This window comes from Pantherophis guttatus, chromosome 1, assembly GCF_059756535.1.
Source record: "Pantherophis guttatus breed Tessera chromosome 1, ASM5975653v1, whole genome shotgun sequence".
In the NCBI taxonomy this organism is placed as follows: Eukaryota; Metazoa; Chordata; class Lepidosauria; order Squamata; family Colubridae; genus Pantherophis; species Pantherophis guttatus.
The window spans coordinates 161,724,837-161,743,829 of NC_142063.1; the positions used below are offsets into that span (position 1 = coordinate 161,724,837).

General features: G+C 38.9%; 1 protein-coding gene across 6 annotated transcripts in view; it reads right to left on the minus strand.

Moving 5' to 3' along the window:
• Window positions 1–7,169: 7,169 nt before the first annotated feature.
• TFPI (tissue factor pathway inhibitor) overlaps window positions 7,170–18,993 on the minus strand; it is a 38,919-nt gene continuing 27,095 nt past the window's right edge. For 4 of the 6 annotated variants that reach the window (XM_034429155.3, XM_060688060.2, XM_060688061.2 and 1 more), the window contains 3 exons: window positions 17,941–18,027; window positions 10,793–10,975; window positions 7,170–9,425 (listed from right to left, as the gene is read on the minus strand). In XM_034429155.3, the coding sequence (XP_034285046.2) occupies window positions 9,319–9,425; window positions 10,793–10,975; window positions 17,941–18,027 (377 nt within the window). In that variant the 3' untranslated portion in view covers window positions 7,170–9,318. Of the gene's footprint in view, window positions 9,426–10,792; window positions 10,976–16,287; window positions 16,686–17,940; window positions 18,028–18,993 lie in introns of those variants that run through there. The other 2 variants (XM_034429165.3, XM_087882084.1) reach the window with 1 other exon arrangement.

Here is an 18,993-nt window from a genome sequence, read left to right on the forward strand (position 1 = left end):
ATGGAAAGAAGATCAGAGAATTGGTATCATGCAGAATGAGGAAAATTTGGTAAAACAAATTAGAGACCAAGGTCAAATGCATATAAAAAGATTATATAATATATTGATAGAAATAGATTCAGAAACGGAATTAGTTGAGGATTGTATGATAAAATGGGCACAAAACATTCAGGAACCAATAATGATGGAAACTTGGGAAAAAATATGGGTTAGAAATGTAAAATTTACGCAAGCACAAAATTTAAGAGAAAATTTTTATAAAATGTTCTATAGATGGCATTTAGATCCTAAAAAGTTGGCTTGTATGTATCCGAATTTGCAATCTAAGTGTTGGAGATGTGATTGTGATGATGCCACTTATTATCATATATAGTGGACTTGTAAAAAAGTTAAAGCATTTTGGATTAAAATATGGTGGATTATCCAAAATATTCTTAAAAAGAAGATAAAGTTTACTCCACAATTGTTTTTGCTGGGTATAATTACAGATTGTACGGTTATAGAGACTAAATTGATTTTAAATTTAATAACTGCAGCTAGACTTTTGGTGGCGCAATATTGGAAGAAGGAAGATTTGCCTACTATTGAAGAATGGACATTAAAAATAGCGAATCTGGCAGAAATGGCGAAAATTTCAGCATATTTGAAAGATTATTCACAAGAAAGCTATATATCGGAATGGAGAAGATGAATTGATTATATTCAAAACAAAGACTAAAAAGTATCAAATAGCTTATGAATGAATAGAAAAATTAAGAGTATTTATATTTAGTTAAGTAAAAGGGGACTTAAAGTGTGAAGTGGGGGATAGGAATCCATAGATAGTTAGATTAGTTTAGTATATGATCAACTGTTATACCCTGTATTTTGTTCTGGGAAGTTTGGGGGGGGGGGTAAGGAAGGGAGGGGGGGACGGGGAAATATTTGTAAAAACTTTTTTTTTTCTTTTTGTAAAACTCTTTAATAATAATAAAAAAAGAGTAATATTATTAATATATTTAAATACACATATAAGAACAAACTCTGTAACACCATACTTACCGGTACATCAGCAGCTCATGTTCCTCTATTTTATAGAGCTGTGCCTCAGCTATTGTAATAAATAAACTTTGAGCATGGACCCCAAATCTCTTTCTTCTTGTTCCCGTGATTTAATAGACCTAAAACTGTTTACATGTGAAATGTAGTTCAAAGTATTTTTAAGAAAACTGTTTTAAGAACCTGCTTATCCCTTGATCTTGAAAACTTGATGAAAACTGGTTAAGTCTTGCTGTAGCTTCCAACAAATAACTATGTTGAAAAAACAGATTAAATGTTAAATCTATCATTTGTGTTATTACAGAGATTCATCTATATATGAAGCAAATTTCTCCCAGAGCTTCAGTCCATTAAGTTCAATATCACAGGGTGTAATCTTGATTAGCAGCCATAACATTGAAAGGGAAGGCACTATATTGACTTCATCTTGTGACTTTTTCAGCCACTACTAACCATCAGGCATTTCTTGAGCATGCACCTTGTGGGTAGAAGGAGAAGCAGTTAGCATTCTTGAGTGTGCACCCTGAGGGTGGAAGGACCTGCAATTGGCAGCAAAGTTCCCTTGGTTTTGGAGGTGAGGTGCTTCAATGCCCATTGCAAAAACTCAGGCAGGCAGCTTCAAATGATGGCCATAGAGGTGACACAAATAAGATATGAACCCAGACAGGAAGGCTGATTAACAGATAGGAGACACTGAACAGAAAATCCAAGATCAACCAAAATATAGAATGGGCATCATAGTTTCATAATGTAGAAATGACAGAAGGAATATTTGCACTAATTGTTTAAGCTGTTCCTGGTCTGTGCTCATACCAGTTTGATTCTAAGCTGACTTCATAAAATTCTGCCTGGTTTGGACTGGACTGAGACATTTTGATATCAGCTTGCAAGTTATTTATTCTGGACTGTAGGATACCATTGCATTGTTTCTGTTTTAAGAAAGTAATAGCCAAACATTTTTCTTCCTGTGAACTGATAATCTCATATACATATAATTTTATCTGTGCGTCCTCCTCTCCTCTCCTCTCCTCTCTCTTACACACACACACACACACACACACACACACACACACACATTAAATTTATATATGGTTAAAGCTTCAAAATGCATGCACAACTTTTTTAAAAAAGCTCTCCTATTGCTTTTCTGGGTTTTTTTTTTTTTTTTTAGAGCTACCTTTACCACGAGTGCTACAATTGCAAAAATGCTATAACTCTTGGCCTGTAAAGCTCTAATGGCTATTTGGGAACTGAGGGTAATGTTCTGCCCCAGCTATGGACCACAAAGAACGCAGCACACACAAAGTTCTTACAAACCTTAGTTTACTAATTAAGGACTACTAATGAGCTTTCTTAGTAGTTGTTCAAACACAAGTACAGTTTAAATCAGTCTTTTCTGAAAAAGGGCTGTTAATTTAACTTCATTAACAGCCGAAAAGAGTCCAAGGAATAATAACTCAATTCTGAGGCAAAATCTTTCAGATAACTGTAAGCTTACTGTGGTTGGCAGAATGCCCAGAAGCAATTTGCAGGAAAAATGACAAGAGAGAAGCAAGAGCTGATCAGACGATTCTGGAGTCAATACGCGAAGGAATATGAACGAAGTTGTTTTCTGCAAATTGCCTCAGTCATCATCATTCCTTAAATAGGCTAGGGGAGTGGCCAATTAGCCCAAGCCTTACTCTCGAGGAAACCTCCTCCTGAGGAGCCATTCCTGCCTTTTGGCAGCTCTGCGCGCCCGTGCATTGAGAAGAGACTCCTCCTCTTCTTCCTCTTCACTTATGGGAGCTTCTGGAGGTTCTGAAGGCCCTGGCTGAATCCCCACCTCTGACACCCAATCTTCTCCAGCCTCCTCATTGTCTGACTAGGGTGCCAGCTGCACAAGTTGCTGGTGAATCACCACACCAGCCTCCTCGCTGCCGGAATCAGCTACCAGCTGCACAGGCCACTGGCAGGCCACAACAAGTAAGTCCCTTTTACCCCAGTTGATTGGGATCTGGCAGATTCCAAAACCACAATCTTCTATTTACAAGGCTTGAAAGTAAACAGAAGTTTAAAAGAAGGCAACATCATTTGTTCCTGCCCTGCCAATGTGTTCTGGTAATGGGGCAACTAGGCAGTATGGATAAATCTAGAATGTGACAAATCAAGACAAGAACTAGAGGATGGACATACCAGCAGATGGCATCTGGTATACGCAGGGAGAGGAGGCTGCAAATATTTCTAAACCAGGTCAGACCATAGCGGGTTGCCCCCGGTTTGCACCGGTTCTAAAGAACCAGTAGTAAAACTGGCAGGAGGCTCTGCCCACCGACCCCAACATCATCAAAATGCTTCTGCGCATGAGCAGACGCTTCTACGCATGTGCAGAAGAGTGCACGCACATGCGAACCGGTAGTAAAGGTAAGTAGAACCCACCCCTGGCTAGGACTAATATCTCTATAGTGCCCCAAATTAAATTTCTGTTATCTACAATTGTAGTACCAAGAGACATTTCCAATACTCTGGTCAGGTTAAAAACAGGGATCTGTAAAATTGAAGTTAGGGCATGGAGACTGATATTAAATTGTTGACAGAAAGTACAGTTCTTCTCCTCAGGACTACCCCCATTAATAATGACCAGTGAATGCTCCTTAAGCTTGAACGATGTCATAGAACAAAAACAAATGACTTATCAACTATCATTAGAGTTTCTACGATTCTTGGGCTATGACCTTGCCAAATGCACTCTTCTTCAAAGATTTAATGATACTGAATTTCAGGCAGTAAGTAGCTTGTCACAGAGAAATAGGACTTGGGTGACAAAGGGCTTTTGGGAAACAGCCAATTATCTCTCTTTACTGACATTCTCCAAATTAAGAAAAACTTTCTTCTGGGCAAAGCATAATAATTGCCTTTTGCATTACTACAGGACAGATATTCTAAGATCCCTCTGGAGAAACAGGCTTGCCCATGTGTAACTGGAATTGTAACAGTCCAACACTGAATTCCGCAATGATGAATATTTATACTCTTTGCATACTAAGTTTTAACCAAGTATCTTTAGCTTCCTGAAATTGCAGTACTCTTTCAAAACAGTTTTACAGTTTAAAGTGCTGGAGGAATGAGGAGAGTGGGACATATTATTTTTTAAAAAGTTATTTAATTTTCTGTATATTAATCTGCCATAAACAATAGCCAATAGTTGACAATCTATTTATTACCTCATTTACTTGGCAAAGCAAGGGAGGTCCATCAGTTTTATTTGCTCTCCCAACCTAATTTTCCTACTCTGAATAACTTCCCAAGCCATCCTTCCAATGCGATTTCTCCCTCTACAGCAACTTCTAACAAATATTGAAATTTCAAAAGAAATATCCTTTTGATATGTTAGCACAATTATGGTAAGTATTAAGTACACATGTATATTGTTATAGATCAGTACTCACCAAATACTTTTGCAAGATATGGGAAAGATTAATAATTCACCATTCGCCTTACAGTTCAAATGGAGGAATGAGAGATGGGTACTAACATTGTCTGCAATGTGATACAATGAGTCATAGAGTTATCAGTCATCATATGATGAAAAATATCTGATTGTCCACCCTATGTAATTTATCAGCAATGTGAAGGAAACAGTCTTTCTTCTAGATATATATCAGTCGTCCCATCTCCCACCCATAGTTTTAACAGTTAAGCAGCCTTAATGAAGACGTAGCCCTTTCCCTTTTAACATTATTGGCTCTGGGATCTCAGAGAGAGAGAGCATTCCATTTATGTATGGATTCCCTTCTCATCTTTATGGGTGGTCTGTGTTTTCCTCAATCAAATCCTCTGTCGGATGCCTGGGAGGTTAAGGGCTCTGCATAATATCTTAGCTGTTCCTACTACTCCACTTTTCTGAACAGAGAACTTGACGTTGTTCCTGGAATCTATTGGAGCCACTCTACCAGTTTAGGAATGAGAGAAGTGTTCCTACCACCACTGGGACCACTTTGGCTTTTATTTTCCTTTAGCCCCTAGTACTTCTCCAGCTTCTCATATGCTTTCTATCACCACTGCTGTCTTTGGTCCTTATATATTGTCACAATGTTTGATTGACTGGCTAGTCCATGTCTGTCCATCTAGATCCGGAAGTCTCCCAGGATCTTAGTCCTCTTATTCTCCATGATCTTCTGTGGGATCCCTCATTAGGAGGGTCTAGCCCAGTGATGACCTTTTTGCCATTGAGTGCCAAAAGTGGGGGAAGTGTGGGGGTCATGCACGCACATACCCACATCCATAATTCTATGTGCCCCGCCCCCTGTGCATGCGCGCATGCCCCCCTGCACTCCCTCCACTTTTGGTACGCAATGGCACAGCGGGCCAGGTAGGCCCCCTTTTCACCCTCCCCAGGCTCCAGAGGCTTTCTAGGAGCCTGGGGAGGGCAAAATCGGCCTTTCCCATCCCCCAGAGGCCCTCTGAAGGCCGGAAATGGCCCGTTTTCCGACTTCCAGTGGGCCCAGAAGACCCGAAAATCAGCTGGCCAGCACACACATGTGCTGGAGCTGAACTAGGCAACACTCACGTGCCCACAGATATAGCTGTGCCATAGGTTCGCCATCCTGGGTTTAGCCCATATACTATGTAGATGTTACTATACAAATGCCACTTATGTGGTTGTGCTATTCAATGTATACTGTTCCTGCCTGCATCTTACACCCTGCCACTATGTATTGCTGTCTCTGAGGCCTCCTTCATAGATCTATCTATCTATCTATCTATCTATCTATCTATCTATCTATCTATCTATCTATCTATCATCTACCTACCTACCTACCTACCTACCTACCTACCTACCCACCCACCCACCCACCCACCCATCCATCTGGAGACAATTGTTTTAAGGTATTAGCTTATTGCCTTATTCAAACATACATTACGAAACAAATTTCAAAAAGTTTGAATGGTTTTATATTTTTACTTTTATCTTCAAACAGCAGAGGGAGTTCTGATATAAGAAATATCCATTTGGCTTTCCCCTCCTCAACTTTGAACTGAATCTTAACCAAAAACATCTGGTCTAGGCAGTGTTTGAAATTTTTAATTTTTAACAGTATTTAAAATGTTTCTTTTAAGTGTGTGTGTGTGTGTGTGTATGTGTGTGTGTGTATTAAAAAAGCAGGGTTTTCAAATTAAAAATTCCCGATAAAGACAAAGGTTCAAAAAAACCTTTTGATAGACATGGATCCTATCTCAAACTATACAGTTTAAACATAAGAAACATAAAGTTCTCCACTTAAGTAGAAAAAAAGCAGATGCACATGTACAACCTTGGTGTTATTGAAGTCAGCAGTAGTATATGCAAGAGTCTTGTGTCTGGGTAGATTGCAGATTAAATATCAGTTTAATCTGTGCTGCAGTTTTATCAGGGGGCATGCAGCTGCTAAAGGAAGCGGTACAATCTTGGGATGCATCCATAGAGGTACAGTATCAAGATAATGGGAAGTGATAGTGGACTGCTTATCTACAAATGTTTATGCATGTCTGGTCAGATCAAGCAGGGTGAGTGCATGCCAGGTCCCATTTACTAAACAACATACAACGTTCTATGTAGGATATTCTATAAGAGAATTGTAAGGAAGGTCTTGGATGTCTTCTCGTCCAACCCCCTATGTCATTCTGGACAAATAACTGTCCAGTCTCTTCTTGAAAATCTTCAGTGATGGACCAACTCCAATTTCCAAAGGTAAGTTGTTCAACTGATTCATGGTTCTGTCAGGAAATTTCTCCTTTATTCTAGGAATTTGGGTTTTCTAGGATTATCTTTGATACTCTTCTTGTCTTGCCCTCAGGTGCTTTGGAGAATGATCAACCCTTCTCTGTGGCAGCCCCTCAAATACCAGAAGACTGCTATTGTATCACCCCTAGTCATTTTTTTCATTAGACTAGGCATACCTAGTTCATCATTGGGCAGGATCTGGGAGACACAGTTACTTGATTGTAATACTTGTCTTCTGGAACAACCTGGTTCTTCTCCTAGGACTTAGATTAAAGGGATTGTTTATTCCCTTCTACTCACTTTAGTTTTGTTTAAAATTGCTTGTCCATAGTCATTGAGGAGTTGGGCAGTCTCAAAATTGAAATAAATAAACACACAAAAGTTACTATAAATTTTGAAACAAAGTTTAATGTGGTTTGGATATTGTAACAGAATCTTGAAGGCCTGTCCAAGGCCCCTTAGTTCAAGTAATACAATCAAAAAGTTGTTTTGAATTTCTGTTTCCTACTTGCAACCTCCCCAGAACTCAAATATCTTTCCTCAGCATTTTCTCTGAGTCAAACGAGCATTTTATCACAATCTCCCACAAATACCAATCCTCAAGTCTTCTTTCAGGTTCTCTTTCTTCTTTTCAATACACAATCATTTAGCATGCTCTATTTCATTCCCTCCTGGATGCAAAGATTTGTTAGTGCCCTCCTTCCCTAATTCAACCCAAGTTTAATTAAAAACAGTGATTTGATAGAAAGACTAAAGAAGGTTTATATACCAACTGAAGACATTGACCTCCTAAAAAAGAAACATAACAGTATGGTCTCCTACATTATGTATTTATGTATATAATATATTTTTTTTTGAAAAAAAAAACAGTGTTCAGCTTGACTATTCTTATATATGATAATGGGATAAAGTAAATTCAAAAATATTTACTAAATATAGAACTTGGTACTACATATTTACAGAATATAAAAACAAAGAATCTGATTTATTATTTAAAAAAAGAAGCAATGAGTTTAAAAACCTGCAGTAAAATACACAAATGCCTAAATATCAGGGCTTTATATATAGCTTTTGACGGTATATTTACACTAAAAAACAACAACAAAACAGTCAGTGACTCAATCTTGATACGACTGCTTTAAAGAACCTCTGAAGGTCCTAGTTGTGCACCCATTTGCACTTAATGTCTATGGAGAGTCTCAGTCATCCAGGTCATGGTTGTTCCAAAGGTGCTTTTTCAAGAGGCAACTGGACTGCCTGGGTTTTCTTTGAAAAAACTTGGGATGAGAAGCAAAATGTCTTCAAAGGAAAAGCAGAAAGTCCAGTTGCCTCTTGAAAAAGCACTTTTGGGATTTGCACTGAATCCAGATTTTTACACTGCTGTGCTAAACCTTGTGTTTATTTAAAACTTTGGCTTTTAAAATAGAAATAGAAATGAAATTGAAGTCTTATTTAACTTGTTTCTTAGTGGCTTTTGTGACTTGGAAAGCATTTCTTATTCATTTCTTCTTGTATATTTTTGTAACAAACCACCGTCCGCCTTATTTTCAAGATTTATTATATTTGCAATAAGCTGATGTAATATTTCTCTGCAGACATGAGAACTAAATTTCTTTTCCTAAATTTCTCGATCAGTTGAAAATTCTAAACTGTATTTATTGTCATACAGGTTCAATGATTACAGTATATCCAAAGGAGTCCAATTATACAGGTAGTCCTCGACTTACAATAGTTCATTTATTGTTTGAAATTATACAACATCACTGAAAAAAGTGACTTTTATGGTCATTTTTCATACTTACAACCATTACAGCATCCCCATGGTCATGTGATCAAAATTCAGATGCTTGGCAGCTGACTCATATTTATGACAGTTGCAATGACCCTGGGGCCACCTTTTGCAACCTTCTGACAAGCAAAATCAATGGGGATTCCAGATTCACTTAACAACCGTGTTACTAATTTAACAAGTGCAGTGATTCACTTAACAATTGTGGCAAGAAGTCATAAAATTGGTCAAAATTCACTTAACAAGTTTCTCACTAAGCAACAGAAATGTTGGGCTCAATTGTGGTCATAAGTCGAGGATTACTATTCTATTCTATTCAGATACTGTATTCTATTGTCCAAGGATCCATACAGCAAGGAATCAGTCTTCAGGCAAATCAACCACTTTGTGGGAATAAAACAGAGTGATCTGCAGTCACAGTGCTGTATATTCAGCAAATTCCTTTATCATGTACAAGTCAGAGTGATTAGATAGTGTCAGATTAAGAAGATAAAGTGAGCTAGCTCCGGATCACAGCCTTTTATTCTGCAATTCTATGTAATAATCATAGAAAAAAAAAAAGTCACAGCATTAATTTTACAGTAAAAAGTTTCTCTTCTGCCTGGCAAATCCCCAAGGGAATAGAATGATGTGAAGGTTGCTATATGAAACCTTGATAAATATGCACAATGTTAAACAAAGTGGGTAATACAAGAATAGTAGATGTCTTCAAATGAAACATTTTCAGAGTGGTTTAATTATATAGTGCTTAAATCCTTTCAATAACAATTTCCCCATCCACCACCTTGACTAGTTGTTTCTTTCTTTTCCGACGTATTTTCCTGACACCTTTTTGTCCCTTCTTTGAAATGAAACCTGGAGCGGGAAAAAAAAGAAATGACAAAATGTACTAAACAGCATGCCATATTTTTCTCTTTTTATCTCTCCATCTCAATTTCACGCCTTTCCTTTTGTTGTTTCCTTTTTTTTTCTAATTATATATTACAAACTCCTTGAAGTGGGAACATTAAAAAAACAGCTGTCACAATTTAGGACTGACAATATACAGCAATTGTTCAGGTAGCTGAAAGCATTATGACAGGGATATTGATGCCTTTAGTGTACCTACACACTTCTATTATGAGAAATAGAAGATTAACAAACCAAAAGCCTACTTATGAAAGGCACAGGCATGGTCTTCTGGGTGGAGGGACCCAGGAAGGGTCCCTTCTTTGTCATGACCCCTGCCCTCTGGAATAATATTCCCTGAGATTTGTATAATCTCTACACAGGCCTTAATTAAACAAGCCCTCAAAGCCTGGTCCCTCAAGTAGAATAGAATAATAGAGTTGGAAGGGACCTTGAAGGTCTTCTAGTCCAACCCCCTGCCTAGGCAGGAAACCCTACACCACTTCAGACAAATGGTTATCCAACATTTTCTTAAAAACTTCCAGTGTTGGAGCATTCACAATTTCTGGAGGCAAGTTGTTCCACTTATTAATTGTTCTAACTGTCAGAAAAAATCTCCTTAGTTCTAAGTTGCTTCTCTCCTTGATTAGTTTCTACCTGTTGCTTCTTGTCCTGCCCTCAGGTGCTTTGGATAACAGCTTGACTCCCTCTTCTTTGTGGCAGTCCCTGAGATATTGGAACACTGCTATCATGTCTCCCCTAGTCCTTCTTTTCATTAAACTAGACATACCCAGTTCCAGCAACTGTTCTTCATATAGCCTTCAGTCCCCTAATGCTCTTCTTTGCACTCTTTCTAGAGTCTCAGTTGTTGGGTTACAATGGGTAAATAGAGCAACTGGGTGGTATTTTGGTGTTGTTTCGCCAAATTCTTCTTTTAAAAGTTTCATACATTCATATTTTTCATTGTTTTATTTTGTAATCTGCCCCGAATCATGAAAAATTAGGGTAGCCTAAGGAATAATAATTAACGAATGAAGGCAACTATACATGTCCCAGGATAATGTTGCTAGATCCAATCTGGGTCAGTCTCTGGGACCAGAGATTTAGTCTTCTTAGCTTTTAGACTTGTGCTGGAGTTCATGTTCAGGAAACTTCTGTCTTCTACTCCAATACATATTCCAGTAAAGAGAAGTTCCCTGAAGATGGGCTCCAGCAAATGTCCAAAAGCTCAGAAAGTAAAACTTTGGTCCCAGCGACTGACCCAGATTGGATCTTGCAGTAATACTTTAGCAAAGAATATTCCAATCCACATGCTGCAAAACTTGCAACTGTACCTTTCTTACACATCTGCACACATGCCTTCCTAGAGGTAAAATTATTTTCATTCCCACCACATCCAGTGTAGCTGAATGGACGGCATCTTCCAGTAGTTTGATTATAGAAGAACCGTTTCTCATTTGCTTTGCAAAGACCTCTGTCCATGGGCATCACACAAAGAGAAGGGAGCAGGGATAACTCTAGACATAGCAAGGAAGAAAACATGGTGAGAAATAGAAACTTGGATTCTGGAGTTGTATTTTTGGTTCTATGATAAATATACATTTTTCCAGTATTGCACTGCAGTTCTCAGAATTTAAAATGTGTGTGTGTGTGTGTGTGTGTGTGTGTGTGTGTGCGCGTGCATTGTTGGGGAGGTTTTTTAAGTCAAACTAAAGTGTCAAAATTGAATGTGATTATAAAAGCATGAAACTGTGAAATACACATACTTAATACTTGTCATACAATATAAATAGACTTTTTTAAAAAATAAAAAAGTAAGTGAAATTCATAAAGGCATGAATACAAATAGTAAAATAAACCACAAAAAGCACTGAATTTTCATGATAAAATCACAGGATTTTTTAAAATCCCAGATTATCCCTGTCTCATGCTCTCCTAATGTGATGGACCAGCAGCACTCCCTTCCCCACCCAATAACGGCCAATGAATATGAAAGCTGTGGATGATGGGAATTTTCAGTCAAGCGTGCCTAGATCGCCAGTTTGTGGCAATGCTGTGCTGTGCTAATAAATCTGACTTCCAAGATAGGTCACGTAAACCTACCCTTGACTAAATTTGTTTAAAACATGTAATGCTTCTAGCCACTGTTCCAATTCAGTATATAGTTTCTAGATTTAACCAAGGTCAACAGGAATGGTTATTTTTTCCAATACTGTATCTCATTAAAACCCGCTGCAAAATTGTATTTAAACATCACATTCCATTATTTACAAGGTCACTCCTTTCATAAGCCTCGCGTTTTCACATTTGTGAAAAATGCATTCTAGCAGCTAAAATTGTTCTCTAAAAGCTTGATGTTTCGAGAAACTACAAGACACAATGACATTCAGCACTTCTGAAACTTGCCCAGTTTAGAAGAATGCTATCTGTTTGAAGACAAGGAAGGAAGACTGAAAAACAGCCTATTTTTTTTAAGGGAGATAATGAAACAAAGAAGAAAAGAGATAACCCCAGACATATCACGGTATGAGAAACTTATAGAAGGTACACTGCAGCTCCGACTTGAAAGTTTGGGGAAAGCTAAATAAAGTTATTTCTGCTAGTGGGCCTTTTTGGACAGATCAGACACTAGAGTTCTGACCCCATAGCACTAGGACCAAGCACCAAAAACTAGGACTGAGAACTAGAAGTAGTACTGGCTGGTGAATTTATTTATTTTATTTTATTTTATTTTATTATTTATTTTATTTTATTTTATTTTATTTTATTTTATTTTATTTTATTTTATTTATTTTATTTTATTTTATTTATTTTATTTTTTTTATATGCCGCCCTTCTCTGGAGACTCAGGGCGGCTTACAATGCGTTAAGCAATAGCCTTCATACTTTTGTATATTTTATACAAAGTCAGCTTATTGCCCCCACAAACCGGGTCCTCATTTTACCTACCTTAGAAAGGATGGAAGGCTGAGTCGACCTTGAGCCTGGTGAGAATTGAACTCGCAATAATTGCAGGCAGCTGGATGTTAAATGCTGCCTTAGTAGGAGGCATTAGCCTCCTACGCCACTCAGGCTCTGGTAGTCATTTTAATTTCTTATTATATTGCTGCAAACTGATATTATATTAGGGTATTATCAAACACACACGCATGCACACATACACACAGTCCAATTTCGTTAGCGGTATTCAGCAACAATCCCAACAAATGTCAGGTTTCTGGAGCAGCCGAAGAATCCCAGGTTCTGACATTGGCCACAGCATGTCATGCAAAGCCTGTAGTATTTCTGCTGAAAGACAATTGTACTTTGCTTATGCCTGGAAACAAAACCAAAATGCAGTTTACGGGGTAATTTTACAACTGGATTCATGGTCCTTTCTATCATTTGATCCTGGATACCTTCAGAGGGCTCCTCAAGCATAAAAACAAATAGACAAGTACAAAACAAGAATAAAAGAGATACAGTCTTCATGATACTAACTAGTAAAGAATGTTGTCTTCTGAAACAGCCATGAAAGAGAAACAACAATAAGTCTATTTGGTGCAAAGATGCCAATGATTTGTGTGAGGAATAAGAAGGTTTTATGAAACTTGAGCAAAGCAAGGACTGGTCATTGGAGGCTTTAAGGGCCTTGATTTTCTAGGACTGAAATAATGATACAGATAGTACTATGGCATCCCAACCTGCCCAGGTTCATAGCTTGTAAAAAAAAAAAAAGGCAATAGAAATCTGAAGCTTAAATTATTTTACAAAACTCAGTATAAAATCCTAAATTATATTTATGTGCTGCTAGGTTACAGAAAAAACAAACAAACAGTGGAAACATAGGAAATAGCAATTTGCTTATAAAATGTCGGGAAGGAAATTTCTCCCTCAGTCAGTTTAAACTAAATATAGAGAACACGTCTTTTCATTGAATAGATAGCGACAGATTCATGTTGTGATTCTGAGGGGGGTCCTTTCCTATAAAATTACTGAACAAGCTTTTCTTCAGTGCCTTTCACGCCCTTTGCACAGAACATGCAGGACTTTTTAATTTAAACTCACTTCCAGTTGATCCCAGTGGTTGACTGAAAGGATTTTGGTGTCAAGAGAATGTGAACCAGGGGCTTAATTCTACACTGGGCAGATGACACAGCTTTGCACATCATGGCCCCTTCCTTTAGGAAGATAAGAAACCAAACAAGGAGAGAAGCAATCTAAAACTAAGGAGAAATTTCCTAACGGTTAGAACAATGAATCAGTGCAACAGTTTGCCTTGCCTTCAAAAGTTGTGGGTGCTCCATCAATGGAGGCTTTTAAAAAGGGACTGGATAGACATTTGCCTGGAATGGTATAGGGTCTCTTGCTTGAGCAGGGGTTTGAACTAGAAGACCTCCAAGGTCCCTTCCAACTATGTTATTCTATGTTCTATATTATGTTAGCAGAGCCATTTCCTAGAGCAGTGATGGCTAACCTTTTTGCCATCACGTGCCAAAAGCGGGGGGAACGCGGGGGGGAGTTGCGCGCACATGTGCCCACACCCATAATTCAATGCACCCCCGCATCCCCCCACACACGCATGCACGCGCAACCCCCTGCACTCCCCCCGCTTTTGGCACGCAAAGGCAAAAAGGTTACTGGTGGCGCCAATAGGCCTGTTTTTCACCCTCCCGAGGCTCCAGAGGCTTTCTTGGAGCCTGGGGAGGGTGAAAACAGCCTCCCTACCCGAGGCCCTCTGGAGGCCGGAAACGGCCCATTTCCTGACTTTGGGTGGGCCTGGAAGGCCCAAAAATCAGCAGACCAATGTGTGCTGGAGCTGAGCTAGGGCAACATTCACGTGCCCACAGTTATGGCTCTGTGTGCCACCTGTGGCACGTGTGCCATAGGTTCGCCATCACGGTCTTAGAGCATCATGAGGTATTTCTTAATGCCTAGCTTGCATTTTGAATTTATTCTTTTGCCCCTTCTGTGAAGATGACCAAAGAGAACAAAGCCAAATGGAGACATGTACATACAAGCACACATAAGCACACACTCACTCACTGCACACAAAGAGAAACAGCATGAAGCCAAAGAAAGTAGCCAAGAAGGTGGATTAAATTCTGTGCATAAAATTTTCCTATCTGTGACTATCTATAAAGAGAAATAATGGAGCATTGTCGACTGCCATTTGACCATTCAAAAACAGCACAATGACAGTTGTGGCAACGTGACTGAAGCCCTGCCTCTTTGCCTGTGCATGTGACATCAACACATATAAGAAGGGATAAAGCTTCAATCACGTTGCCGTGACCAGCATCTTGCCTTTTTTGATTCCCTCCCCATAAAATTCCGTCTGCTTTCCAAATTTCAAATGTGTGTGTGTCTCTCTGTGTGTATCTTTCTCTTTGTGTATGTGTGTGTATGTATTTCATACTCCTGCTGTAAGGATTAGGATAGCTAATTATGAAATACCATTTCCCATTAAAATATGCAATTAACAATTAACACAGCAGTAATAAATTGGTGATATTATTTAACTACTCCAAAGAATATTTGGTGGCTGGCTGTTTTGTCAAGGAATGGTACTATAAGATTCATTTGATCCAGAAACTATAGTAGTCCATGAGACTATTCTAGACTCAGAGATAATAGCAACATTTCATGCCTTATTAAAGCCATTTAAAAACAGTTCATAAATTTATGGCAACTTCAAGTCTCTTTCATTAGAGTGAAATTTTGATCTAGCTTATCTATATAATTATCTGATTACTTTTGCCACTTACCAAGAAGATTGCAATGCAAGCAAAAAGATATATATGTGAGTATTTATTTGTGTGTATCTGAGTAATGTAGAGGTATTTCTCGGCTGGTCACTTAGCAAATGTTTGAAGTTACAGTAGACACCTTGCCAGCAGAAAACACCTTATAGTTGTTTGCCCCTTACAACCAACCACAGGGATGCTACAGGCCCCCAGGCTATCTCGCCCCCCCTCCAATTCTCCCCACAAGGCCCCACACTCTCTTCCTTACCCATCACCCATTGCACACTTGCCTTTCAAAGAACTCTAGGTTAAGTTTCGGTTAAGAAAACACAGTAAGTGTTTATTGCTGGGTTGGTGCTGTTTCAGAATGGTGGCTGCTCGAAAAATGGTGGCCACCTCTGGGTTCATGCCACATAGCCCAGCAACAAAACTTGCTTTGCTTCCCTCACTCAAACTATGGAGCTCTTTGAAAGGTAAGTGTGTAATGGGTTATATGAAGTAAGGAAAAAGGTATTGGGCCCAGTGGGATGGAAAGCAGGGCCTGTGGCCCTTGAGGAGCAGGAAGTGGAGCATGGTATGCCTTAAGGGTGGGGAAGGCTTTGGGGAGCCTGGGTCAGGGTCTTCTCCAGGGCCCAAGCCACCCCATGCTTTGCTTAGTGATCAGCATGTTCATTTAACAACCACATTAGGAAGAGCAGGGATGATTACATGGGTACTTCACTTAATAGCCATCATGACATCTGACTGTAATGAGCAGGCTGCATTACAGTCATGAGTTGAGGGCTACCTCACCAGTATTTTGTAATTCTGTCAGACTGTTCCTCACGGTGGCTCCATAGGACTGTCAAGATATTTTTAAAAGATAGCGCTTCTAAGTTCTAAGAACTAGAACTAAGAACTTCTAAGATACTATGTTTTCCCACCAATATGTACCTCTGATTGGATAGGTTTAAGTTTTGAGTGGGGTCTCCAAATTCAACAGCAGATCCTTGCCTAAGCAAGGGGCAAGAATCAATATAAAGACATGAGATGTATTCAACTGTTCAATCAGGGCCAACACCAAGACTAAGCAAAAAAGAAAAAGTATTGTCAATAACTCTTGAAACAGTTTGAATGCTTTATTTATTTATCTACTCAGAACATATCTGTACCACCCTTCATCCTGATTGGATTTTGGCTGACACAAGAATGCCTTTCCTCCATCCCATTACTGGATTAGGTGATTATAGCCCAAGCAAAGGTCTATGTTCTGTGATGAATGAAGCCAGGGTGTAGAAAAACCACACAGCACTTTCCCATCATAGGCAGTCCCAAAGTTCATTAAGAAGATCTCCCTGGACTTTTCTCACAAGCACTCCAGATTTCTAGCCAGCATGCATAATCCACAAACTACCAGCCAGTTCCCAGAAGCACATATGAATGAAAGTGCAGATGGCCAGCAGAAAAATATAGCAACCGTGATCAGTCTTTTTCCAGCTGTTCCTTTCTCCCTGACGTACAACTGTGGATCATAAAAGTGAGAAGCCTCAATCTCCAGTATGGCATATACTCATGGAAAAACAGTGGCAACAAATCTTTCAAAGAAAGCTTTCAGACAAAAAATAAAAATAAAAATCAGGAAAGATTAAAAAAACGAGCCAAAAAACAACAAAAGGGATTTATTTCTGCCACTAACAATTACCTCAGAAATGTTAGTATTTATTATTTCTTTCCTGACATTTATATATCCCAGTCTCAAGACTCTAGGAGGTATGCAGAATAGTTAGGTAACAATTAAAAACGGAACTTAAACAAAACTCTGATTTAATTTATTGAGGAATAAATTTTATAGTCTATGTTTTTGTTTTGGCTTCCTTGGACTCATCCATGTTTCCTCAATGATGTTTGGAGTCATTAGTCTAAAGACAAAGTGCATATTCCTGATGTGAACATAGTAGTGCCACTACTATGGCAGAAAGCAGTAAAATACAAATGCAGCACATTCAGAAGGAGTAATCTGTGAGATAACATGCTAGGTGCTAGCATGTATTATGTGACTATTCCCATGCTGCAATGGCATGTTAGAAATTTGAGATCTCTTCGGTAAACTATACTTGTGCAGCAGTGGTGGGTTGCTACTGGTTCACCCTGGATTGGGCGAACTGGTAGCAGCAGCAGCAGCGGCGGCAGGAGGCTCCGCCCACCCACCCGGATGTCTCTGTGCATGCGTAGATGAGCGAATGCACACATGCCCATGAGCAAACCAGTAGCAGCCAAAATTGAAACCCACTACTGTGCAGTGGCATAGTTAAAGGAGAAATTCCCAGCAATTTCTACCATACCCAGTGTTAGTTAGCAGAGTTGAGTATGTTTTTGGCTGTTACTAGTTAGAATTAATAATATAGTATGCACTATGTGACCCTGGTTAAGGAAGCTTCATATGTTCATATGCTATGGCTCTTTTCTATTTAGGCATTATATATGAGAGTGATCTCATCTTTTAGGAGAATAATAGAATGCACAGAGTAGCAGCTTTTCCATGGAGGGAGGGCAAAAACATCTGCTTTTAAAAAAGCAATACAGATGATGGAATAGAGAGGAAATAAAAAATATATAGAGAGGAATTGGTTCAAGCTTTGCAGAAACCCCCATTAGTTAATAAACTGAATTCCTTTCAGAATCATGAGAAGCAAAGTAGAAACATGACAGGGAAAAGTTCAGATGAGAACTATAGAGTGAGCCCGATTCTTACTCAGGCATAAACTATTAATACATACCTTGCTTAATAAGTGGAGCACTATTATTACTAATAGTACCCAAAACCGTGTGGTCATCATCGATTTGTAGTGAATTGGCTGAGGGGACTGAAATAAAAAAAAAAAAAACATCTGATCAAAATGGTAATATTGGGACAGAGAAAACACAGTGATTAACATTTATTTAATACCCCAAGATTGTAGTTTCCTGAAATCCGCTTTTCATTTGAACTTACTTAGACATAAGAAGCAGTTTTCACTTCATTTACATTTGTTTACATTAAACTGAAAAAGGAGTTTATTCCCACCTTCTGTTCTATGTTGTTAGATAAAGGTAAAGTTTCCCCTTGCACATATGTGCTAGTCGTTCCCGACTCTAGGGAGCGATGCTCATCTCCGTTTCAAAGCCGAAGAGCCAGCGCTGTCCGAAGACGTCTCCATGGTCATGTGGCCGGCATGATTGAACGCCAAAGGTGCACGGAACGCTGTTACCTTCCCACCAAAGGTGGTCCCTATTTTTCTACTTGAATTTTTTACATGCTTTCGAACTGCTAGGTTGGCAGAAGCTGGGACAAGTAACAGGAGCTCAACCTGTTATGCGGCACTAGGGATTTGAACCGCTGAACTGCCGACCTTTCGATCGACAAGCTCAGCATCTTAGCCATTGACCACCACGTCCCTTAGTTCTATGTCATACTAGCTTGCTAATACATTGTTTATGCAGTTCTTTCACTGAAGACTGAAAGGGACTCCTTATCCTCTTTGCTTTTTCTCTCCAATTATGAAAACTCATGATAGCAACCACTCATATATGCAGCCTTCAAACTGAACATGTGAATGAATTTCTGTTGTAACTCAGCAGACATGCTACCGTTCCCACAAGCTTTGAAATCTATAAATTTCAAGTCCTATCAGCCATTGGTAATTCAGCCAATAAAATAATAATAATAATTTAATAATAATAATAATTTTATTTCTATACCGCCCTTCTCCCGAAGGACTCAGGGCGGTGTACAGCCTATTAAAAACACAAACAACATCAGTTAAAATAGTTTAAAATTATTAAATGAATTC